Here is a 25,814-nt window from a genome sequence, read left to right as displayed (position 1 = left end):
CTGAAACATTGTTAATAAATGGCAGGTGTTTTATTGTTGATAAATAAGACAAATTATACACTTAGCATCTGTCAGAGGTAATAAAGAGTTGCTAAACTGAAATAAATACACAATAGTTTTTACAGAAAGAGAGCAAAATTTCTTCAACTAGCCTATATATAGATGGATGGTTAAGATGTAAACAACAGGATTTTAGTAAAAAATCACTTATCCTAAATATTAGGGTTTGGCCTTTCAACTCAACTGTAAGACATCTTGCTGATGCCTAGTAGTATGATTTAGGTCATGGTTATGGGAGATATGTGTGATTTTGGAGTCACAAGTCTCATGGATGAAAAAACTGTTTTGTTAGTGACAAAAGAAGAAGCATCTAACTTCTCTTGACAAAGGACTCATACAGGGAGGTGAGCTGGTCCTTCAGGTCCTGTGCGTAGGGGTCCAGCTTTTCCTGCAGGTCTTCAGTGTAGGGTGTGAGACTCTGCTGGACCATCTGGGCTCTCTCTCTAATCTGGGCCTGAAGATCCTCAGCCAGAGGGGTCACGGTCTTCTGGAACTCCTGCAGACGTTGGTCAACCTTCTCCTTGATCTCAGCAGTGTAGGGCTCCAGCTGAGCCTGCAGCTCCTTCACGCTCTGCTCCAGGTTTCCTCTCAGCTCCTCACTCTTCTGGAGCAGAGTGGCTTTCAGGGTCTCAGAATCCAGGGATTCTGCATATGGAGTCATGGCTGTCCTGAGCTCCTCCACTCTCTGCTGGATCTGGCTCTTGAGGTTGTCAGCATAGGGCTCCAGCTGGTCTCTCACAGTGATCAGGTCCTGGCCCAAACGCTCCCTCAACACTTCAGTCTCTTTGGTGATTCTGGTCATCAGCTCTTCAGCCAGAGGATCCATCTGTTTCTTGAGGGTGACGGTATATTCACTGGCCATATCAGCACTCTGGGTCAGTCTAGCACTGTTAAATGGAGAAGGAAATTTGAGTTTCATATCAGGGCACAATAAATAGTCTAAATAATAGTGTCCTGCAGGTAAATATTCTTGACTTACTTGACGTCCTGTCCCAGTTGGGAAGACCTGATCATCTTGACGGTTTCATCTGCAGTTTGTGTTGCCTTTGAAACATAGCTCCAGAATGCATCAGTCAGCTGCTCCAGCTGTGGCTTGGGCTCATCAGCAGAGAATAGGCTGGCCTGGCAAACTGTTGATGGAGCATTTCAGTTTGATCACATGGTATTGTTAATAGATTCGGTAAATTTTTCAAGTCTTAAAATATTTTCATATAGTCATTTTTTCTGAATTTCTCACCTGTAAATACAGCAAGTGCAAGAACCACAATAACCTTCATGTTGTTCAGTTTTAGTCTATAAGTAAAAACACTTTAAATGAATGTCTCTGTCTTTTACAAAAATGTAAATAGTGCTGTATTTTGAATTTACTAAAAAGTGTAAAAGTTCTTACCTGTGTTAGTATGTTTTAATTGAAGCTGTCCTGCCTGAAGAACAAGTGTGAAGGTTGCTGTTTCAAATCTGTATTTATATAGCATAGGGAGGTGATTGCCATAGTGGAAACCCAAAGTCCAGTGGGTAGTGCTTTGCTGTCACTACTCCACATCATAATGCCCCGACTGTACCTTCAACCACACAGACTTTCAGATTCAGAACAGTTAATGATAACAGTGGAACTTTGTCTTTAAAGGTGCCATGTGTAAAAATTGAGGTAAAAATATCCAAAAAATGAGCTACACGCATCAAAAGAATGAGAAGAAATAAGGGCAATGATGTCATTAAAAAAATGTCAAGTTATAGTGCTGCAGAGATATCAACCTTAATTAGCATTAGCATAACTAGCCACGGCCCGACAGGTGTCGTAATACCAGTTTCGGCCATGGGAGGCGGTATGCGGGGCACATAACCACCAGCCAACCTGCAATACACGAATAACTCGCACGGCTTGTGGGCGTACTTGAACCTGATGTCAATCGTGTGGAAAGTACAGCCCACTACTTCATTTCAATTCAGGGAAGAGAGCGGAAGGATGGCTGAAGCCTTTGGCAAGAGAAGCACAAATCAGATCAGATAAGAAAAGGGCCGCTCGTCACGGTCCGGGCTCGAAAGCGCGGGGGACGGCGAGCGAACTGCAGCGCATAGCCCTGTTTTACAACGTTCAGCACCCATTCTGACACGCCCGGGATCGCTCCCCATGCTTTCGCACGCACAGCTAGGGGCAGAATGGTCTCCGTGTTCTGACCGCCGCACTGCGCGGGTTCGAGAAACTGAAACGGAGGTATCAACGCGGCGCGCGCGCCCTCGTTGTCTGAAGAGTGCTGCTCGCTGACGACAGCAGCCGCTGTTTCACATTCAATGACTCGGTCGCTAAGGACGGAGAACAATTTGTGGCGCGAACCGGTCATTTGTAGCCTACTGTATCTTTCAACAGTGTTCGTGTTTTTTTTTACTATAGTAGAGATGATCGGTTCACGTGCGCTGTCTGATGTTTACTGCATCACTCGACATGGAGAGGTTGGGTAAAGTAATAATTACAAGAGCTTCACGGTTATCAGATACGAGCATTCAACGGCCCTGTAGTATATATATATATATATATATATATATATATATATATATAAATATAGGTTATTTATATATATATATATATATATATATATATATATATATATATATATATATATATATAAATATAGGTTATTTGTGTTTGCGCACGTGATATCAGGAAGCAATGTAATAACGTTACCTGTAATACACACATGATGGCGATGCGCAAATCGAGTGTGTGTGTGTCACAAATCATTATTGTTTCTTCAACTTATTAAAATATCTTACTTTACTGCAACTATCTGTTTCTGCTTCTTTATCATATTTATAGTGTGTGATTTATAAAATACCATATCCTACATCACATATTTTGATATGTGAGGTATACTGCCCCCATCTGGTATGGAATGTGGAGTATGACTTGATTTTTTTTGCCAGACAATTACACATGGCACCTTTAAACACAGTAATACATTTTTTTGATGAAGTTTTAATTGGGCCAAAATGAAAATACATAAAATATTTATATGGCTTAGCACTTAACATTACACAAATGTCATTAAAGGGAAGTTTAACTAGAATTCACCCGCTTCCTAAAACAAACAAGAAAAGTATACATATTGGAAACGTTAATTCAATTACAACTTTAATGCCTAAAGTTATCCATAAAAATCCAATTATTTAAGGTCCACATTATGTATATAAAACGTCTCAGGTTACAACTGTAACCTATGTTCCCTGAGAACAGGGAACGAGACAATACGTCATCGACGCTATGGGGAACGCCTCAGGCGTGACAGGTGTCTGAAATCACAATCAAATCACGGCAATCACATTGACCGGCGACAGCCCGTGAATCATTACGTGAATGATTAACGTGCGACCTGGAAGTATATAAGGGCGCCTTGCAAACATGACAAATCATCCTTCGTCTGAAGGGACTGTTTGGTAGGCAGGCCCCGAGGCATGGCAGGGAGACGTATTGTCTCGTTCCCTGTTCTCAGGGAACATAGGTTACAGTTGTAACCTGAGACGTTCCCTTTCGAAGGGAACTCAACAATACGTCATCGACGCTATGGGGAACGATATACCCACTCCGCCATGCTGAGGGGAGTGCATGCCAGGAGGCAGTGACAACTGTCAGAACCAGCAAATTCAAAATGAAATGCAAGAACCACTCACCCTCAGGTCACACTGGGCTGTCAGTGACAGCATTCCCTACGGTCATAGCCCAAGCTATAAACCTAGCAGGAGGAACTCCAAATATGTAATCCGAAGGCCTACCTGGGCCTGCTCAAAGGCCTAGGACCACAACTTCAATTTAGAAGGGGTCCCTTCTAGGGAATGTGGCTAGGGAACCCGAGGGAACCCCAGCCAGTCACTATACGGGGGAATATACCACCCGAAATGCCACCAGGACGGCCTGACCTGGTGTCACTACGTCGGACACTTCAGTCTGGCCAAATTCCTGTCTGTCTGGAGACAGAGCCTCTGGACATTTGCCTTAGGTAAGGCATCCAACCCGAGGGACTGCGAAGCTGGCAGTGAAACCTCAGCCCGGATCTCAGAGACGGGATATCCCGGAGAGTATGACTCAGCATAGTGCTTAAAACCCTTGCTAGAGAGGGGAGTTCCTCTACTCGATCCACGGATCTACCCAGTGTTTGTGTTTGAAACACTGAGGAGGCCTGTGAAGGCCTAGGGGCTGATCTAACTGGGAGGCCTCACGAGAGGCCTACGACCGTCTGACCAGACTCAGGAGTCCAAACACTCATAGAGACCCTCAGTGAGGGGAGCAATGGACTGACTGGTAGGAAACCAGGCTGTAGGCAGAGAAGTTCCGGGAGGGAACCAGTAGCAGAGGATGAACACTTTAGTTGAGCCAGGGCGCGAGCTCGCTTTTAGCAGCGGCCAAATGAGGCCAGCTGAACTGATAGCAGGCGGCCACTAGCTTCCAGAACCCAGCATCGTTGGGGAACCACTCACAGGGAGGCCTGGCAAAGCCTACTACCTGATAACCACAGTAAGTGGGAGCTCCAGTATGTGGGAGCTCATAACCAGGAAGGCCTGGTGAGGCCTGTAACCTGATAACCACAGTATGTGGGAGCTCATAACCAGGAAGGCCTGGTGAGGCCTGTAACCTGATAACCCCAGCATGTGGGAGCTCATGACCAGGAAGGCCTGGAGAGGCCTGTAACCTGATAACCACAGTATGTGGGAGCTCATAACCAGGAAGGCCTGGTGAGGCCTGTAACCTGATAACCCCAGTATGTGGGAGCTCTTATGACCAGGAAGGCCTGGTGAGGCCTGTAACCGGATAACCACAGTATGTGGGAGCTCTCATGACCAGGAAGGCCTGGTGAGGCCTGTAACCTAGCGACCACAGTGTGTGGGAGCTCAAAACCAGGAAGGCCGGATGAGGCCTGTAACCTGATAACCACAATATGTGGGAGCCCACATTCAGGAAGGCTGGGTGAGGCCTGTAACCTGACATGTGGAGACTCATAACCAGGAAGGCCTGGTGAGGCCTGTAACCTGATAACCACAGTATGTGGGAACTCACCTTCAGGGAGGCCTGGTGAGGCCTATTACCTGATAACCCCAGCATGTGGGAGCTCATGACCAGGAAGGCCTGGTGAGGCCTGTAACCTGATAACCACAGTATGTGGGAACTACCTTCAGGGAGGCCTGGTGAGGCCTACTACATGGCAGCCACGATACTTGGGAGCTCACATTTAGGGAGGCCCGGAGCGGCCTACCACCTGATAATCACATTATGTGAGAACATGCCTTCAGGGAGGCCCGGTGAGGCCTACTACCTGATAGTAGGTCAGGCTAGCTGTCCAGTTGCCTGTCCTTTGGGCTTGCCTACAGGGAGGCCTGGTAAGGCCTACTACCTGATAGCCACCGTAAGTTTGAAATCACCTTCAGGGAGGCCTCAACTGGTAGCTATGAGCCCTGAATCTGGGTGACGGTTCGAAGGTGGCCTGCTAAGGCCAGCCCACTGGGGACTCGCCTATCAGGGAGGCCTGGTTGGGCCTACTAGCTGACAGCAAGTCAATCTGCTCCAAAGGTACACTGTTGGGAATCATACCACACCAACAAGTATGTCCCACAATGTTGGGACTCACTTCCGAGGAGGCCTGTTTAGGGCCTACTACCCATCAGTGAGTCAACTGCCCGAACCACCAAGGCCAGCCACATGAGGTGAGCTGGCCTACAGCGCCCTCATGGGAGCTGCCCATTCAGGAGGCCTGCTGAGGCCTACTACCTAATGGCGCAGCCTTCGTTGGCAGATAAGCTGTTTAGACAGCGCCTACAGCATTCTGGTACCTAATCACATTGCCCATGGCAGTGTACTCAGCGAGAGCGCTAGCACCCTTTGAGCAAGGGGAGTACAACATACGCCACTCTGCCTCAATGGAGGCCCCAAAGTCAGGGGCCTACCAACTGTAAGCATGGGCGTCAGCTCATGGCAATGCTCTGGCTTCAGGGGAGCGTACTTCGACCAAAAAAGAAGTGAAGGCTAGAACTTTCCGCTCAACCCGAGCCACAGTGTGCGAGGTAGGATAATACAGAACTGAAAGTGAAGGACTCAGAACTGCCCTGTATCACAGGGGAGTACTCCGTATGCTAGTTCTGCACGGCAGGGTCGGGCAAACAGACCCAGCCTCCTCGTGAGGCGAAAGGCGGCCTCACCCTGCTCAATAAAGACACATTGTACCGGGGAGGCCTATTAGAGGCCTAACCCAGGATCTTTATAAACCATACCTCTGCACCACGCTGCATTACTCTTGTCGCCCCAGAATGCAGAGAAGGGGGCGGGCCTTGGCCTAACGACTCCATTGGAGGAGGCTGTCATACAGGGATGCTAGGAACCTAAATTCACACAGTGAAGGTTCAGAGGCAGAAATGCTAAAGCAGAGCGCCTCTACTATCCCTGGCACAGCCTAGGCCAGCTAAAGAGGCGGCCCTGGTGAGGGCCAACCTGCAAGCATAGATCTACCTGAGGGCTCGGAGGAGCCACAGCCTAACAGAAAAATAGTTATTATTATTTCATACAAATGGCTGCAGAATCGCTCAGCCCAATGAAAAAATTTTTCAGACAAAGCTCAAAGGGGGCGATGTACTCAGGAAGGAAGTCAAACGGTCCCGTGGGCCGGACATATAGATCTATCTGAAGCTCAAGCGTCAGTCAAACTCAGAACAAAAAACTGTTCCTAATTGAGAGAGACCAACTACTCTACCCTGAGGTGGCTAAGAGCCAGCCACCTAAAGGGGAACTTCAGGGCCCCAATAATCCAGATTTTTCCTCCTTACCTTATTCTTTCTGCATTGACATGCCCATAACTCTATACAGGGAACGAGGTCTGTAGAGAGATACATATTAGTATACATTCTTCAGAAATTACTCTTAAGAAGACCAGACAGCTCACCTGCGGCGTGCGGAGTGAAGACTCGCCAGGTAGTTTCTTAGGAACCTGGGGTCCATCACTTTACATGCCTGAAAGAGGCGCTCTCACAGGCCAAGCCTAGGCGGGCCATCAGAACATCGTTCTCATCATAGGCCCCGCCCCAGGCCTGATGTGATGAACGCCTGGGGAGTCGGAAGCAGGAGAGGGCAGATTTGATGACCCTCGGAAGGAGTTATCCTTCAGCGGCGCTGACGCTTCTGCTGGATAACATCCCTCAAATCTCTCCTGTTGCGGGAGTCACGCCTTTTCTGCGCCCTGCTCCTACCTGGAGGGGGCGCACGAGAGGTGACACTGGCTCGCTGGCCCCGCCTCTGGTCCTCAGACCGGGATGGGCCAGGTCCTCCCGCCTGCCTGGGCGCGGACCCGGATCTCAGCGGTATGCATGTTTTAAATGCTGCTGAGCGCGCCTTCGCCTCTCTGAACTTCCCCACCACCGCCTCTACGGAGGTGCCGAAGAGTTCAGAGGGCGAAACCGGCGAATCGAGGAGAAAGGACTTCTCTTTCTCCCCGATGTCGGCCAGATTCAACCACAGATGTCTCTCCGTGGCCACCATTGCTGCCATCGACCGGCCGATCGAAGCAGCGGTTTGTTTGGTGGCCCGGAGAGCAAGATCTGTGGTGCGGCGCAGCTCAGCCACCGCCTCAGGGGACAACCCTGCCCCCTGGTCGAGATCCCTCAGCAGGTCGGCCTGGTACGCCTGCAGGACCGCCATGGTGTGCAGGGCAGCACCAGCCTGACCTGCTGCCGAGTATGCTCTACCATTCAAACGGGCCGTAGTTTTCAGCGGTTTGGATGGTAGGGTTGGAGCTCTCAGTGTCGACGCCCGTCCAGAGACGAGATAGTTCGCAAACGTCTCGTCAATGGGCGGCATCGACACATATCCATACTCTCCGATCCCCTCGACATCAGCGAAACTAGCCCGCTGATGCCGGTGAATACGGGCAGAATATGGATTCTTCCATGCCTCCTCGACCTCAGTGTGGAGGTCGGGGAGAAATGGAAGGCTCACCTGAGCTGGTGGTCTATGGCCGGGGAGAAACCGATCATCGAGCCTGCCACGAGCGGTTTCTCCTCTAGCGCGCTGCCATGGCAGCTGCAGCTTGCCGGCGGCGCGCTCCATCACATCCACCAGCTCTGCATACACGGGGCAGGATGGCTGAGGGGGTTCAGAATCCACCTGACTCTCAACCTCCTCAGCCATCTCCTGCGCGTCCTGAAGACCACTAGCTGCAGGAATAGTCGGTGAAAGGCTATCATCATCTACCTGCAGCTCACCCTCGTCAGTTGTCGAGTCATCTGAGAGGTTTACAGCCCTCTCAAGGTGATCGACAAGCTCCATCTGGGAGCCCCATGACGCAAGTCGCCGCTCTGCCTCGGCACGAGCGGGACCTGAACCACGGGGCTTCCCAGATGCTGACCCCCCTTCACTCGAGAAGAGGGACAGACGAGAGCGGAGCGTTTTCAAGGAAAAACGCTCACAGTTTGCACAGGAAGCTCCCTCGAGAACCTCCCGTGCGTGCTCTTCACCCAGGCAAAAAACGCACAGCTGGTGTGTGTCCTCCGGCGTCAGATATCGAGGACACGGGTCGGCACACTTCTGAAAGCAACTGGCTTTTGCTGCACGCTTCATTTCTCCGTTCGTGAATTTGCGTTCAAACATACAGTCCCTGAAGACGAAAAGATGATTTGTCATGTTTGCAAGGCGCCCTTATATACTTCCAGGTCGCACGTTAATCATTCACGTAATGATTCACGGGCTGTCGCCGGTCAATGTGATTGCCGTGATTTGATTGTGATTTCAGACACCTGTCACGCCTGAGGCGTTCCCCATAGCGTCGATGACGTATTGTTGAGTTCCCTTCGAAAGGGAACCAGACAGAGCCCTAAATTTGAACATTTGACCTAATAAAACAACAAATGATAAAAGTCATTCTACACACCCTGATAAGATCTGACACATCACCCAAAGCCTCTTGATTCTGTGTCTGTTGGTATTAAGCATTTTTACTCTTGTCATTTAGCTTTAAATCTAGGAGTTAACTTTATTAACAATGATAATAATTTGCCATTTATTAAGTAATACATAAAGTGTTTCAAAGGGAATAGACTCCACATAAACTGATTCTGTATCCCATGGAACTGTCATGATCCCAACTCCAGGGATGAAAGAACATAAAGCTGTTTACAGTTTTTCTCAATTGTTTACACACAAATACTGGTACTTGAGACACAATGACTACAACATGTTACTCATTCACCAACCCTCTGAACCAATTCTGCTAAACTACAAGCACAAGTCCTGCTTTATACTCAAATTGCAGTTCTAAAACACATTTTTTTTTTTCAAAACACTACACACAAATCTCTTAATTTGGCACAATTTTCATGCAGAAAATCTCTTGTTTTCTCAAGGAACACAGCCATTCAAATATGCACACTGACTCATCACATGGGCAAACACCTGTCACACAGTTTTACAATTAGCAATCAGAGCTTTAGCATAAAAGGGCAACAGGTGAGCTCTTCCGTTTTGGAGCAATGGATGCCAACATTGGATTTTTATTTTTACTGTAACTGTATACAGTAAATGTTTCTGTTGTTTTGTATGTAGACCACTGTATGTACAACTTTGTGTTGGGATGTACACTGTGTACATTGTTTTTGTGGGGAAAAATAACATATATTTGTTACCGTTTATAAACATTATAATCTCAATTGGAGTTAGACAACACGTGTCAGGACCTACTGACAAATGGCTGAAAATTGGCTGACAAATGGCTGAAAATTGTTCCGCATTTGTCAGCCATGCAAGAGAGTTAAAAGTTTCTGTTGCAATATCAAGTTCTTATTTTCCGACAGTGCGGCGGCAGTGGCTCAGTGGTTCATGTAGGTTGTCTACAAATCGGAAGGTTGGTGGTTCAATCCCCTGTTCCACCTGACCAAGTGTCGAGGTGTCCATGAGCAAGACACCTAACCCCAGCTGCTCCGGACGAGCTGGATGGCGCCTTGCTGACACCGCCGTCGGTGTATGAATGAGTGAGTGAATGGGTGAATGTGAGGCATATGTAAAGCGACACGTGTTGTCCTGACAAGCTGGTGGCCATTGGGTCTGTGAAAGCACTATATAAATGCAGTCCATTTACCATTTCTTCTAAGCTATCTGGGATGCTGAGATGATGAAACTGATTAGGAAGATTATTGATAAAGCAATCTTTGGTGGCAGAAGTGATAGGTCTAACATATTTTTAACAAGGAGGCGGCTTTGCAGCCTTGGCTAAATGTAATTTACATGAGACTAGATAATGATCTGAGATGTCATCGCTCTGCTGCAGAATTTCAATGGTATCAACATCTATTCCATGTGATAGTATTAGATCTAGAGTATGATTACGACAATGAGTAGGTCCTGACACGTGTTGTCTAACTCCAATTGAGTTTATAATGTTTATAAACGGTAACAAATTTATTTTTCCCACAAAAACAATGTACACAGTGTACATCCCAACACAAAGTTGTACATACAGTGGTCTACATACAAAACAACAGAATAATTTACTGTATACAGTTACAGTAAAAAAAAAAAATCCAATGTTGGCATCCATTGCTTTAAAGTGCACTGCATTGTCATCGGGTCCAGGCGATGGTCCTTTGTCAGATCTGGATACAGCCTGGATCCGGCAGGCTTTGGGATAAACAAAGACACTAAAATTAGCGTAGATGCCATTCTTCTTATGATGTAACGACTACATCAGGATATAAGGGAAGTGTTCCCAGTTCCGGCTGACCTAATTTATGCAGCCTAACATTGAATTATAGAAGTCTATAATGTATTATGTGAGTGCTAGATCACAGAGATGTGTCTTTAATCTAGCTTTGAACTGACAGAGTGTGTCTGCTTCCCGGACAATGGTAGGAAGACTGTTCCAAAGTTTTGGTGCTAAATAGGAAAACGATCTACCGCCAGCTGTTGATTTTGATATTCTAGATATTATTAGCTGGCTGAAATTTTGAGATTGCAATAGACGTGAAGGAATATAATGTGTTAAGAGCTCGCTCAAGTACTGCAGAGCTAAACCATTTAGTGCTTTGTAAGTAATCAGCAATATTAAAAAATGTATACGATGTTTAATAGGCAGCCAATGCAGTGTTGACAGAACGGGGCTAATATGGTCATACTTCCTGGTTCTGGTAAGAACTCGAGCTGCTGCGTTTTGAACTAGCTGTAGCTTGAAGTGTGCAGGGCAACCACCTAGTAGAGTATTACAATAATCTAGCCTTGAGGTCATGAACGCATTAACTAATTGTTCCGCATTTGTCAATGAGAACATATCGCGTAATTTAGATATACTTTTACTGTAAGATGGAAACATGCGCTTTTACATATACACATGACTTTCAAATGAAAGATTGGTATCAAAGAGCACACCAGGTTACTAACCGACGACGAAGACTTAACAGAGCCGCCATCAATTGTTAGGCAGTATTCTAGGTTATTACGTGTGGAAGTTTTTTGTCTAATAATTAGAATCTCTGTTTTTTTGTGTTTTTTATTTGTGTGTAGAGTTCTGAGAATATGAGGCATGCTTTCAGAAAATGTGTGTAAACAATCGAGAAAAACTGTAATTATTCGATTACAATATTTGTCTGGTTAAAATACAGGAAAATTATTTGTCACTTTATCATACAATTTATTTTCACCAAAGTTGATTAGAAGTAGGCCTTCCTATAATCTTATTTGACTGAGAGATGAGTGGAATAATGCATTTCTCACCACTAGACAGCACTGCCACTAGTGAAGCTATATGGGTTAGTTTACCCAATATCAATAATAAAATATGTAAAAAAAAAAATACATTTTATAACAATCTTATCACTTCCTGCAAGGAGCAAAACATTTATCATGTGCTAAGAGTACATCAGCATTTATTAAAAATCAAGCCTGAAGTGAAAAGTCAACCTCAAGTGAAACGGTTGTAGAAAAAAAATCACATTTTACTTATCTCCTACATATCAGTGGCAAATAATAAAACATGGCAGATGTTTTATTGTTGCAATAACAAGGACAAATGCTAGAAACAATATAATATATGAAATATATTTCAAAAATATGAAAACTCAAAAATAACTCTGCAGATTAAATCTGGGACTGGAGGTCTTCAGTTGATGCAGCAAAATATTTTTTCATTTCCTGCAGATTATGGTCCACATTCTCCTTGATCTCAGCAGTGTAGGGCTCCAGCTGAGCCTGCAGCTCCTTCACGCTCTGCTCCAGGTTTCCTCTCAGCTCCTCACTCTTCTGGAGCAGAGTGGCCTTCAGGGTCTCAGAATCCAGGGATTCTGCATATGGAGTCATGGCTATCCTGAGCTCCTCCACTCTTTGCTGGATCTGGCTCTTGAGGTTGTCAGCATAGGGCTCCAGTTTGTCTCTCAGGGTGTTCAGGTCCTGGCCCAAACGCTCCCTCAACACTTCAGTCTCCTCTGTAAATTTGGTCATCATATCTTCAGATGGAGGAGTCTGTGTTAGTCTAGTGTGGTGATGTGGAGGGAAAAGGTGTAATTTATGTTTGATTACAGAAAACAGTTATAATTATAATAAAATAATATTGCTGATAAACATGACTTACTTGACTTCCTGTCCCAGCTGGGATGTCTTTATCATCTGTGAAGTTTCATCAGTCGTATGTGCTGCTTGGGCAATATAGTTCCAGAATGCATTTATTAAGTGTTCCAGATGTGGATTTGGCTTCTCTTCATTAGAGAAGTTGGCTTTGCAACCTGTTGTGGGAATTAAACATATCAGATGGTTCAAACGTCATTTTGGAGGTAAACCGAAAATTACAATGTGTGTACAAAGGAGAGAAAGCCTTACAGATTTGGAATAGCATATTTTTAACATATGTTTTCTTATAATTTAACTTCTTCAAACAGTGTAGAAGGATGTTCATTCAAAACTATAGTCAAGCTTCTATTCACAAGCCTAGATCAAACGTGTTTTAAGATCACAAGAAACAAAAATATAATGTATCCAAACGTTTGACTGGTAGAACATGATTTAATATCCTGTTTGGAATTTGGAACCTTTTTTTCTTATTATTTTTTTCAGTACTTTATATCAATGGTTATAAATCCAACCTGTAAAAACAGCCAATGCAAGAATCACAAGAGCCTTCATAGTTTTCAGAGCTTAGCCTGTAAAATAACAACACATTTTTCATTTAAACAATTTAATATAATGTAGAACATTTTATATGAAACAATTTTTAAATTGGTATATAAATGTATCTTCTTACCTTGTCAGTATGATTTAATTTACACTGTCCAGTGTGAATAGCAAGTGTGGTGATGACTGTTTCATATCTGTACTGTATTTAAATAGTATTGGGAATGTATTTTAATCTCCAGTGGATGTTTTTATCTAGATACCTTGTGACTAGATGTGCAGATCTGGACGTCATTTGAAAGGACTGGGTCCATGAGTTACTGCTTACACCTGCGTCAGCACTGATAATGGAGTACAGACATTAACACAATGTATGATCTATCATTATTACAGCTAGAAGTGACTGGAAAAGGTCCATTTTTGGAAAGTTCTCAACCTTATCTAATCTTTATGACCTTTATCATTTCTGCATGTCCATATATGTTATAGAGTTGCTTTATTTAAATAATCTTTCACCACACCTACAGACTTTTAGAAATGTTGTATCTGAGTAATACTCAGATACAATATATATATATTTATACCTTGATAAATATGACTTACTTGACTTCCTGTCCCAGCTGGGATGTCCTTATCATCTGTGAAGTATGTATGTATATATATATATATATATATATATATATATATATATATATATATATATATATATATATATATATATATACATACTTATATAAATATATATACCTTGTGCATTTTCTGAGTGCTATTCCCGGGATTTAGATTTAAAAAATATATATATTTTGAATGATAATTCAGGTATGCTAATCTATGTTACTGGACATAATATTCAGAAACATTGTTAATAAATGGCAGGTGTTTTATTGTTGATAAATAAGACAAATGATACACTTGGCATTTTAAAAATTAGCAAGAAGCAACACATTTTCTGTCAGAGGTAATAAAGAGTTGCTAAACTGAAATAAATACACAGCAGTTTTTACAGAAAGAGAGCAAAATTTCTTCATCTATACATAGATGTATGGTTAAGATGTAAACAACAGGATTTTAGTAAAGAATCACTTATCTTATATATTAGTGTTTGCCTATCAACTGTAAGACATCTTGTTGATGCTTAATTTTATGTATGATTTAGGTCATGGTTATGGGAGATATGTGGGATTTTTGGAGTCACAATTCTCATGGAAGGAAAATTGTTTTGTTAGTGAAAAAGGAAGAAGTCTTTGAAGCATCTAACTTCTCTTGACAAAGGACTCGTACAGGGAGGTGAGCTGGTCCTTCAGGTCCTGTGCGTAGGGGTCCAGCTTTTCCTTCAGGTCTTCAGCGTAGGGTGTGAGACTCTGCTGGACCATCTGGGCTCTCACTCTAATCTGGGCCTGAAGATCCTCAGCCAGAGGGGTCACGGTCTTCTGGAACTCCTGCAGACGTTGGTCAACCTTCTCCTTGATCTCAGCAGTGTAGGGCTCCAGCTGAGCCTGCAGCTCCTTCACGCTCTGCTCCAGGTTTCCTCTCAGCTCCTCACTCTTCTGGAGCAGAGTGGCTTTCAGGGTCTCAGAATCCAGGGATTCTGCATATGGAGTCATGGCTGTCCTGAGCTCCTCCACTCTCTGCTGGATCTGGCTTTTGAGGTTGTCAGCATAGGGCTCCAGCTGCTCTCTCACAGTGATCAGGTCCTGGCCCAAACGCTCCCTCAACACTTCAGTCTCTTTGGTGATTCTGGTCATCAGCTCTTCAGCCAGAGGATCCATCTGTTTCTTGAGGGTGACGGCATATTCACTGGCCATATCGGCACTCTGTGTCAGCCTAGTACTGAGATGTGAAAAGTTGAAATGTGTATTTATGTTAATGCAGTTCAAGATTTTAGTATTTCAAACATAAACTGAGATTTATGGGCATTACTTACTTGACTTCCTGACCCAGTTGAGATTCTCTGATCATTTTCAGGGTGTCCTCTGCGGTGCGTGTGGCCTGGGCAACATAGCTCCAGAATGCATCAGTCAGCTGCTCCAGCTGTGGCTTGGGCTCATCAGCATAAAACAGGTTGGCTTGGCAACCTGGAAAAAATATAGAATTTATTATAAGTCCACCAGACAGTTTCCAATCTACTCTAACAGCTAAATATTGGAGTATATGTACTTGTTCATGTCTGTATTTGTCTGTGTTAAATTTCTGTTTTATTGTTTCCCCCATTATTTTGGAACATTTTTATTGCTTTTTTGGTATGGTATTTCAACGTGAAATTAAATACTAAAATTGAATGGAAGTCTTGAATTCTTGACATAGGCTTAATCTAATATTACAAAATGTGTTGATAAATAGGTAAGGCGTTTCAGTTTCTTGGTCACTAAAGACAACAACATGATTTACCTGTGAATGCCACAAAGGCAAGAATCAGATACAGTTTCATCTTCACAGTTGTTTGCTAAAAAGGAGTAAAAAAATAGATGTTATTTACATTTGCATGTTTAAATTTTCTTTTCTTTTCTTGCACAATGTATTTTACCGACACTAACATGATAATTAACATTAACATGTTAATCTTAAATTACCTTCAAGTCCCCCAGTTATTGCTTAGTCCAGTAACCTCCTTGTGAGTCCAGACAGTCTAAGGCTTTATAAATGTGTGTGTGTGTGTGTGTGTGTGTGTATGTGCGTAAATAATCTACAGAAGAAAATCAAAGTCCAGCATCTAGTGCCATGCTGTCAGTGTCACTTCCCCCACAGTCTGCTGTCCCATGATGTTGTGCTTTGAACCTATTGATAATGAATCTACAAGTGAATCGGCTTAGACAACCGTGTTTGTTTTTTTGTTTTTTGTTTTTTTAACCTTTCTCTTGACTCTAGACGGAGACATGATGTATTCAGTGGGAATTTAACTCTTTAAATCTTTATATAGTTAGAACAAAGAACTTAAAAGTAAAACATCTTAATTTAAACCAGACTTTATTACAGTATGACCCACAAATGCATGCAAATAGAACACATGTTACAAGGAATTTAAAGAAATGTATACCTGTTTATTTTTTTTAAATTAAGCACTAAAATAGTTGAAACAAACTGAGAGGCAGTTGTCTTATAGCCTATATGTGGCCTCATCATCTTCTTGTTTGTTTGTTTGTTTTTTGTCTTTTATATCATAAAACATGTTTTTGTAAAAACATTTTTTTGCAATTTACTTTTACTAGACTATAAAATTAAGATTATATAAAATATAGAATTTAAGAATAAGAATATTTTGTCATGTACAGTCTGTAGAAAACGTATGACTTGAAAGAGTGCTTTTAAAATGTTTCTAATTAATGGGGACTGCTTATGCAAGCTATTGCAAGTCTCAAGTTAAGTCACCTTCATTTATATAGCGCTTTTACAAAACAGATTTTTTTCAAAGCAGCTTTACAGTGATAATAGAAAATGAATGCGGCTATACAGCAGCTCTAGAAGAAAGTCATTGTCTAGCTTAATTGAGTTTTGGATTGATTAATTTCCGTTGTCATTTTCTCAAGCCATGTGATATGTTTATTTGACAATCACCAAAAATAATAATTTATTATTGTGATTTAGATTTTTTTTACATTTGGTAATTTCTGAGGTTTGAAAGCCTCAGCGCACATCCATTGAAATTACATGAAAAAGTGTGACCAGTTCATTATTCACAATTTCAATTTTTGTGTTCCACACAAGAAAGAAAGTCATATCTTATTCTGATTCTGATTATGGTAGAGGTTTGGATGACAAGAGGGTAAAGGATGGCAGAATTTTCATTTTGGGGTAAACTATGTATTTAAGACAATAGTGGTTTTGAATTAACAAAAATAGCAACATAGGAAACACTGGAGCATCAAATGGAGTGATGCTTTTGGGTTACATGTGCCATTTTTCTGATCCAGATGGTCTTTGTATTAACTCAAAAGTGAGAGTGTTGAGTAGCCTACATTTTGTTTAAAACATTACATGTGGATTTTGACCAAATGCTTTTTTGATACAATACCACTAATAACTGTATTCCAAAGGTTCTTTAAATGCTGTTATTAATACTTTAGAGACTTGAACTCCTCACATTCACTTAGATTGTATATTTTCAGTGTGCATCATTTGATGTGATCATTTGTGTTGACCTTTGATTTGCATGTAAGAGTTGTTGTTCTCACATAAATCAAGTTATAGAGTTTACACTAAGGGGCTCATTCAGCATTATTATACACGTTCTGTTAACCCCCAAACCAGACACACCTCTTTCGTCATCCAGCCAGCGTGGAGGGGCAGAGTCCACTTACAACACTTTTACTGTATATCTGATTTCCTCCACACATAAAAACATTTACTGTAGCCTTGGGAATTCAGAGCACATAATTCCTTTCTCTTACGAGAATGTGCTACAAAGTAAACCTATTTTCATGAGGTTTCATGTAGCCTATGTTTGATTGTCCACTAAGGACTAAAAAGTAAAACGTCTTAATTTAAACCAGACTTTATTACAGTGTGACACAAATGCATGCAAATAGAATGTTACAAGGAATTTAAAGAAATGTATACCTGTTTATGTAACGGTCACCAGCTGGAGTGCCCTTGAGAGCCACCAGAGGGCACTCCACATCAGACTATTATCACTTCCTCACAAACTACATTTCCCATAACTCACTGCCCGGACTCATCACTGATTGCATTCACCTGTGTCTCATTACCCTGTTAGTCTCAGCCTATTTATACCATGTTCACTCATTCACTCACTGCGAAGTTTTGTATGTTGTTGCACTGCATTTCCGAGCGTTTTCCCTGGTTTCATGTCTCTTGGTTTTGGGATTTCTTGCCTGTTCTGTGGATTACTCTTTTGCCTCTGACCCCTGCCTGTTTTGTTTGTTTGTTTCTTTGTTTGGACTGCCTACCTGTGCTTTGACCTCTTGCCTGTTCTTTGGATTACATGTCTGGATTGCCCCATATAATAAAGCTGCATTTGGATCTCACCTTCTGGCTCGGAGCAGTTTCGTAACAGAAAACTTCGCCACACCGAGATCCAGCAGCCATGCCAACCATGTGTCCAGACGTCCAAATCATGCGTCTCCGTCAGGAGGATCGGTCCATCGAAGACTACGTCTCAGATTTTATTGAACTGGCACATCTCACGCTAATGAGCACCGAGTGCTTAAAGGGATAGTTCACCCAAAAATGAAAATTCTGTCATCATTTACTCACCCTCAAGTTGTTTCAAACCGGTATGAGTTTTTTTCTTCTGTTAAACACAAAAGAAGATATTTTGAAGAATGTTGGTGACCAGACAGTTGATGGACCCCATTGACTTCCATAGTATCTTTTTTTCTATGATGACAAAATTTTCAATTTTGGGTGAACTATCCCTTTAATTGTCTTTTTAATTGGGACATTAGAACAATATATAGACCTGGCCCTGTTGTTGAGCGGTTCATCATTTACTGTGGGCATGGAGGAGAAGGAGCTCCGTGAACCCGCAGTATCCCCTCAGCCTGATCTTCACGTCACGCCTGCCCAGCCTGAGAATCTTCACATCACGCCAACCATAAAGCCTGCCACTAGATCAGTCTATGGGCGTCCAGGACTTATTTCCAACATGACAGATCCACCGCTGATGTCAGCACGTACGGCCAAGAGGGCCGTCCGAACAGAGTCTCGTTCCGCCGAGACCACCGTCCCAGGGTCTGGTCTTGCTGCGACCACCGTTCCAGGGCCATATCCTAAGATGGCTGTACTAAAATGAGGGCCAGTTGTTAATGTTCATCCATTCATTAATATGTTCATACAGTTCTATGTGTATGTAATAGTTAATTTGCTGTTGTTATGTAGTCAGGCAGTAAAGTCACTCGCCTTTCGTTAGGACCCGGTAGGACCCGGTGCTAATGACGCATACACTGACGCAGTTTAGCTTTGAGTTACGAGCGCTGATATTATTATTGCGCAAGACGGACCTAATGTGATGATAATGCCAGTTCATCGGCGATTCTGCAGTATTGAATCGCATGTGTGCGTGCATCAAAGAGTAAGTTAAATTTCTCTCGTTATACTGTGGTGTTTACACTATGCGTGAATTGCCTTTAAAGACGCGCTTATCGCATCTGTCGTACCACATATGTCTGTGAGCTAATTAGTAGCTCATCCTTACAATACGATCGCTGGGAAGACATATTTCTGATGTTAATGTTATAAGAAATGAATATTGTGTAGAATGTGTATATTCATAATACTTTATTGTTGTTTTTCTTTATAGAACCACACTTAATTAAATACTGTTCAAGATTAAATGAGTGGTGTGTGCATCTAACTCCTACTAAACGGACATCGCTTAATTGTTCTGATCGGACAATCTTTGGTGGTTGCCACCGGGTATTAATCTAGCACCTAAGCGCTCCAACATTCTTTTCATGGTCCTTCGAGCCGGATCGGCAACTTCTGAATTAACATAATGTCCATATATAGTGAGGAGAATAGTGATGCAAAAATTCGCTCCCGTCGCCGAACGCAGATGCCAGAGTACCTCGCAGACTATGAGGTTGATTATGTGCCAGAGCAGCGATCAGCGCACACACCCTCATACCACTCCAACGAGAGAGAACAGATAATAGGGGCTACAGGAGGTCCATTACCACCTCACAACACCCTGGCAGCTGGCATTGATCACTTTCCTGCCTATGAGGTGAATCCACATTTCTCACCTGAAGTACTGCAGATGCAGCTGAAGGATCTGGAGGAAGAGAACCGTCAACTCAGACGTGACCTCAGAGAACCCACCGTAGCTCAATCTCCAAGACCATTGTCTCCATCTCAACTACTGCTGTCACCCAGACACTCAATGCATAAAATGGAGGATCTAGTCTCTACCTCACCTGCACCCCACAGAGTAACGTCAACAAGAGATCAAAGAGATCCACGTTATGAAGGAGAAAGGTCAGTGAAACGCAGTGAGGATAATTTACATGCAGAACGTCAACGTGACAGAATAGATGAGATTATCCACGAGCTTCAGAGGATGAAGGTGAGTTCCAAGCCACCCAGATCAACTTCGCCATCGCCAGAGCGAGCAGCAGCACCCCAGAGGGCTGAGCGGGCTGATGAACGTTACCAACACCCAAGGCAGCCATCCACACACTATTACAGCCCTACTTCCAGACAACAGAGACCATTCGTGCAGTATCGTTCCTCATCGCCACCCAGTCAAGAGAACACTTATCGTGGTCCAACTCCTACCATTCCTAACTTCACTAAAGAGGATCCACGTGAGTTTGCCAGGTTAAAGGTAGCTCTTGACAATCTCCTGCCTGCTGATGCTACAGAGCGTTTTAAGTTCCAGATATTGATGGACCACTTGAAGTTTGAGGAAGCATTGCTCATTGCTGACTCCTACAGTAACAGCAGGTACCCATACAGTCATACCATGCAGGCTCTAACAGAGATCTATGGGCAACCTCATCAACTTGCCCTTCAACGCATTGCTGCCCTGATGGATGGGCCCAGCATAAGAAGTGGAGACACCAGGGCATTCAGGCTTTTCGCACTGAAGGTACGGGCCCTGGTCGGAATGCTGGATCAGTTAGGAAGTCCTGGACGAACAGAACTGACTTGTGGGTCGCACGTCTCCCGACTCCTAGCTAAATTGCCTCACGATCTCAGAGCAAACTTTAAGAGGTATGTTAATCCGCTCAAGAAACCTATACCTACCTTACTGGAATTTGCAGAATGGCTAGAATATGAGGTGAGGGTGCAAGAGGACGGTACCCAGTTTAGTTTTGACTCTGGAAGAGAGAGACAGAGTTTCTGCAAAGACCAGCAAAGATTACCTAAAGTATCCCACAGATCTACTGCCATCTTCCATGGAAGCGAGCAAAAGCTAGTTTCCAAGGTTGAATCGGTTCACCGAAATGCATTTCCTGAGGTGCGATCACTAGAGAAACCTAAGAAATATTGCCCCTTTTGTAATACAACTCAGCACTATCTCAATCAGTGTTCAAACTTCAAGCTGCTGACCAAAGAGCAGATTGTGACCTGGATCAGGTCCAATCGTAGATGTTGGAAATGTGGGCGCGTCGTAAAAACTGAGCCCACAATGCGATACATATATAGCATCCTTTCCAGTCAGTACGATCCATTGGGATTCATCACCCCATTTACTACAAGAGCTAAGTTTATAGTCCAGAAGCTCTGGGACAAAAAGAGAGAATGGGATGACCCTGAACTGCCCACAGACCTCAGAAATGCCTGGCTCACGTGGGAAGACGAGCTTACACAACTTTCCAGTGTCACACTACCCAGATGCTACACTACAAAGCTAGATCCCTTGACCAGCTCAAGAAGTGTGCACACATTCTGTGATGCCTCAGAGCGAGCATACGGTGCTGTAGCCTATCTCCGCACTGAAGATAACAAAGGGCAAATAGAGGTGTCATTCTTGGCAGCTAGATCACGAGTAGCTCCAAAGAAGCAGCAAACAATTCCTCGACTTGAGCTATGTGCTGCTCTAACTGGAGCACAACTGGCAGCAGTTCTGAAAAGGGAGCTCACACTAGACATCAGCAGTTTTAAATACTGGACTGATTCTACTACCGTCCTTAACTGGCTGCAATCAGACTCTTGTCACTTCAAAGTGTTTGTAGGAACTAGAGTTGCGGAGATTCAAGAGTTAACTGATTCACAATCATGGTCCTATGTGCAGTCACAAGACAACCCTGCTGACGACATTACTCGTGGCCTGTCACTGGCTCAGCTAGCCACACCTACCCGCTGGAACCATGGCCCAGAATTTCTTCAGAAGCCTCCGTCGTCTTGGCCCAGATTGCCCAACCTAAAGCCAGCCGACACCTCAAAGGAACTGCGTAAACCAATATCCTTCCACCTTCTTATAACTCACGATGACCAGCATGCAGTCAATGCATCCAAATATGACAACTTCCAAGAGCTTATAGACGCAACAGCCAGATCCCTTCACGGGGCGGCCTGTCCCACAGACCTTGTTAATGCTGACACGTATAAGAAAGCAGAGCTCAGAGTCATCCAAAAGTCTCAAATGGAGAGTTTTCCTGATGAATATGTTCAGCTTCAAGCAGGGAAATTCATCTCCCCAAACAGTCGGTTAAAGACATTATCTCCTGAATTTGATTCTGTCACGCAGCTGATTAGAGTGGGTGGACGACTCCGAAGGTGTCAACTGCTGAGCCCTGACATTCTTCACCCAATTGTTCTAGACCCAGTTCATCCAATGACTAAGTTACTAATTCAGCAGTACGATACACAGCTCCATCACCCTGGTACTGAAAGGGTCTTTGCTGAAATCAGAAGACGCTTCTGGATCTTGAGAGGTCGTCAAGCTGTTCGATCAATCCAGCATCACTGTGCTGAGTGTCAAAGGTGGCGTGGCAAGCCCAATATCCCTAAAATGGCTGACTTACCCCCTTCTAGTTTAAGACTCTTCCAGCCAGCTTTTTACTCCACAGGCATGGACTGTTTCGGCCCATTTACCATCAAAATTGGGCCACGGAATGAAAAACGCTGGGGTATCATTTATAAATGTTTGACCACAAAGGCAGTGTACATTGACCTTCTCTCTCAAGCTGACACGGACTCTTTCCTCATGTCTCTACGGCGCTTCATCGCCCGTAGGGGAAAACCTCATGAGTTGCGCTCTGATCAGGGTACCAACTTCAAAGGTGGAGATCGTGAGCTTAAGGAAGCTTTTAAGAATATTCATCCTCAATTGCAAACAGAACTTGCCAAGCAACAGATCGACTTTCAGTACAATCCACCAAACTCCCCACATTTTGGAGGATCCTGGGAAAGAGAAATCAGATCTGTTAAAGCTGCTCTGTACACCACCATTGGTGCTCAAACAGTCACAGAGGAAGTGCTCAGGACTGTCCTAATTGAAATTGAGGGAATTTTAAATTCAAAGCCTTTGGGATATGCATCTTCGGATGTAGCTGATCCGGACCCAATAACTCCCAATTCACTCTTAATGGGCCGGCTAGACTCTGCCTTGCCTCAGGTAATTTACCCTGCATCGGAGTTGCTCAGTCGCAAACGCTGGAGACACAGCCAAGTACTGGCAGACCAGTTCTGGAGCTGTTATCTGCGTAACTACCTGCCCGGACTCCAGTCTCGCCAGAAGTGGCAACAGGAGAAAGACAACCTGACCGTAGGCACGGTAGTTATGATTGCAGATCCACAATTTCCCCGAGCACTCTGGCCCATTGGGACTGTGAAAACTGTTATGGCTGGAGCTGATGATAAAGTAAGAGCTGCAGAAATCTAGGTCAAAGACAGAACCTACATCAGACCTGTTGTCAAACTGATTAAGCTTCCTACACTCCCTGACTGACTGTGAGTACTGGCCCGAGATGCAAATCTGCAAGCACATTTGGGGGCGGCTGTACTAAAATGAGGGCCAGTTGTTAATGTTCATCCATTCATTAATATGTTCATACAGTTCTATGTGTATGTAATAGTTAATTCGCTGTTGTTATGTAGTCAGGCAGTAAAGTCACTCGCCTTTCGTTAGGACCCGGTAGGACCCGGTGCTAATGACGCATACACTGACGCAGTTTAGCTTTGAGTTACGAGCGCTGATATTATTATTGCGCAAGACGGACCTAATGTGATGATAATGCCAGTTCATCGGCGATTCTGCAGTATTGAATCGCATGTGTGCGTGCATCAAAGAGTAAGTTAAATTTCTCTCGTTATACTGTGGTGTTTACACTATGCGTGAATTGCCTTTAAAGACGCGCTTATCGCATCTGTCGTACCACATATGTCTGTGAGCTAATTAGTAGCTCATCCTTACAATACGATCGCTGGGAAGACATATTTCTGATGTTAATGTTATAAGAAATGAATATTGTGTAGAATGTGTATATTCATAATACTTTATTGTTGTTTTTCTTTATAGAACCACACTTAATTAAATACTGTTCAAGATTAAATGAGTGGTCTTTGAGTGGTGTGTGCATCTAACTCCTACTAAACGGACATCGCTTAATTGTTCTGATCGGACAATCTTTGGTGGTTGCCACCGGGTATTAATCTAGCACCTAAGCGCTCCAACATTCTTTTCAATGGCCGCTGTTCCTGATTCTCTTCACGTCAAGCTGGCCAAGTCTGAGTATCTCCACGTCGGCCCTACCAAGCCTGCGCTCCACGTCACGTCTACCGATCCAGAGACTGTACACGTCACGTCTGCCGATCCAGAGACTGTCCACGTCACGTCTGCCGATCCAGAGACTGTCCACGTCACGTCTGCCGATCCAGAGACTGTCCACGTCACGTCTGCCGATCCAGAGACTGTCCACGTCACGTCTGCCGATCCAGAGACTGTCCACGTCACGTCTGCCGATCCAGAGACTGTCCACGTCACGTCTGCCGATCCAGAGACTGTCCACGTCACGTCTGCCGATCCAGAGACTGTCCACGTCATGTCTGCCGATCCAGAGACTGTCCACGTCACGTCTGCCGATCCAGAGACTGTCCACGTCACGTCTGCCGATCCAGAGACTGTCCACGTCACGTCTGCCGATCCAGAGACTGTCCACGTCACGTCTGAGGCCTCGGACAAGATGGCCGCCGCCAAGCCAGTGTCTCCGGACAAGATGGCCGGCGCCACGCTGTCTGTGCCTGTTCCCGAGCCGGTGTCTGTTTCATCTGTTCCCGAGCCGGTGTCTGTTCCATCTGTTCCCGAGCCGGTGTCTGTTCCATCTGTTCCCGAGCCGGTGTCTGTTCCCGAACCAGTGTCTGTTCCTGAGCCGGTATCTGTTCCCGAGCCAGTGTCTGTTCCTGAGCCGGTATCTGTTCCCGAGCCAGTGTCTGTTCCTGAGCCGGTATCTGTTCCTGAGCCGGTATCTGTTCCCGAGCCGCTATCTGTTCCCGAGCCGGTGTCTGTTCCCGAGCCGGTGTCTGTTCCTGAGCCGGTACCTGCTCCAGCCTATGACCCCGTAGCTGCCCCCCAAAAAATGTTTTTGGGGGGGCAGTAGGTCCCCCCGATGGGACCATGGAGGCCGCGCCACCATGGTCTCCTGAACTGCCGGTTCCACCGTGGCTACAAGAAGGGTCGTCTCCGCCATAGCCGCCCGAATGGTCTTCTCCACCGTTGCCACCCGAAGGGTCTTCTCCACCATGGCAGCCCGAAGGGTCTTCTCCTCCATGGCCGCCTGAAGGGTCTTCTCCGCCCTGGCCGCCTGAAGGGTCGCCTGCTCTGCCCTTGTCGCCTGCACTGCCTGCTCTGCCCTGGTCTCCTGTACTGCCTGCTCTGCCCTGGTCGCCTGCACCGCCTGCTCCACCCTGGCCGCCCGTTTAGCCGCAGTCTCCAGGCCCTCTTCCGCTCCATGGGCCTGGCCCTCCATCCCGCCCCCGGGTCCGCCTCCGCTCCACCTCCCTCCTGGACCATTTTAGAGCGTCTGGAAGCCGCTCCTTTGAGGGGGGGCTATGTAACGGTCACCAGCTGGAGTGCCCTTGAGAGCCACCAGAGGGCACTCCACATCAGAATATTATCAGTCCCTCACAAACTACATTTCCCATAACTCACTGCCCGGACTCATCACTGATTGCATTCACCTGTGTCTCATTACCCAGTTAGTCTCGGCCTATTTATACCATGTTCACTCAT

General features: G+C 44.7%; 3 protein-coding genes across 3 annotated transcripts; all 3 read right to left on the bottom strand.

The window, feature by feature from the left end:
- Positions 1-370: 370 nt before the first annotated feature.
- LOC307005524 (uncharacterized protein) lies at positions 371-1,606 on the bottom strand (the record flags this gene model as incomplete). Its single annotated transcript, XM_079625775.1, is given in 6 exon segments — positions 371-947; positions 1,040-1,190; positions 1,298-1,353; positions 1,451-1,455; positions 1,459-1,485; positions 1,487-1,606. Coding segments are annotated over 6 exon segments (936 nt in total).
- Positions 1,607-11,627: 10,021 nt separating this feature from the next.
- On the bottom strand, positions 11,628-13,393 carry LOC307005873 (uncharacterized protein). Its single transcript, XM_079626376.1, has 4 exons — positions 13,311-13,393; positions 13,153-13,209; positions 12,645-12,795; positions 11,628-12,545 (listed from the first exon to the last, which is right to left on the bottom strand). The coding sequence occupies exons 2-4, from the start codon at positions 13,190-13,192 to the stop codon at positions 12,155-12,157; spliced, it is 582 nt and encodes a 193-aa protein (XP_079482502.1). The 5' UTR covers positions 13,193-13,209; positions 13,311-13,393; the 3' UTR covers positions 11,628-12,154.
- Positions 13,394-14,044: 651 nt separating this feature from the next.
- LOC307005994 (uncharacterized protein) lies at positions 14,045-15,822 on the bottom strand. The gene is made up of 4 exons (XM_079626580.1): positions 15,751-15,822; positions 15,569-15,623; positions 15,105-15,255; positions 14,045-15,010 (listed from the first exon to the last, which is right to left on the bottom strand). Exons 2-4 carry the CDS (start codon positions 15,606-15,608, stop codon positions 14,434-14,436), a joined length of 768 nt encoding a protein of 255 aa, XP_079482706.1. The 5' UTR covers positions 15,609-15,623; positions 15,751-15,822; the 3' UTR covers positions 14,045-14,433.
- Between the last annotated feature and the right edge of the window lie 9,992 nt (positions 15,823-25,814).

Source organism: Phoxinus phoxinus, assembly GCF_949152265.1.
Source record: "Phoxinus phoxinus genome assembly, chromosome: 10".
Taxonomy (NCBI): Eukaryota; Metazoa; Chordata; class Actinopteri; order Cypriniformes; family Leuciscidae; genus Phoxinus; species Phoxinus phoxinus.
The sequence above is the reverse complement of the archived record's forward strand: the minus strand, read 5'-3'. Positions and strand labels throughout refer to the sequence as shown.

Coding starts and splice junctions, on each gene's coding strand:
- LOC307005994 (XM_079626580.1), bottom strand. CDS start 15,608: ATGAAACTGTATCTGATTCTTGCCTTTGTGGCATTCACAG. Junction 15,256..15,568: donor TGCCTTTGTGGCATTCACAG/GTAAATCATGTT, acceptor TATTTTTTCCAG/GTTGCCAAGCCAACCTGTTT. Junction 15,011..15,104: donor CAACTGGGTCAGGAAGTCAA/GTAAGTAATGCC, acceptor TTCACATCTCAG/TACTAGGCTGACACAGAGTG.
- LOC307005873 (XM_079626376.1), bottom strand. CDS start 13,192: ATGAAGGCTCTTGTGATTCTTGCATTGGCTGTTTTTACAG. Junction 12,796..13,152: donor TGCATTGGCTGTTTTTACAG/GTTGGATTTATA, acceptor TTCCCACAACAG/GTTGCAAAGCCAACTTCTCT. Junction 12,546..12,644: donor CAGCTGGGACAGGAAGTCAA/GTAAGTCATGTT, acceptor TCACCACACTAG/ACTAACACAGACTCCTCCAT.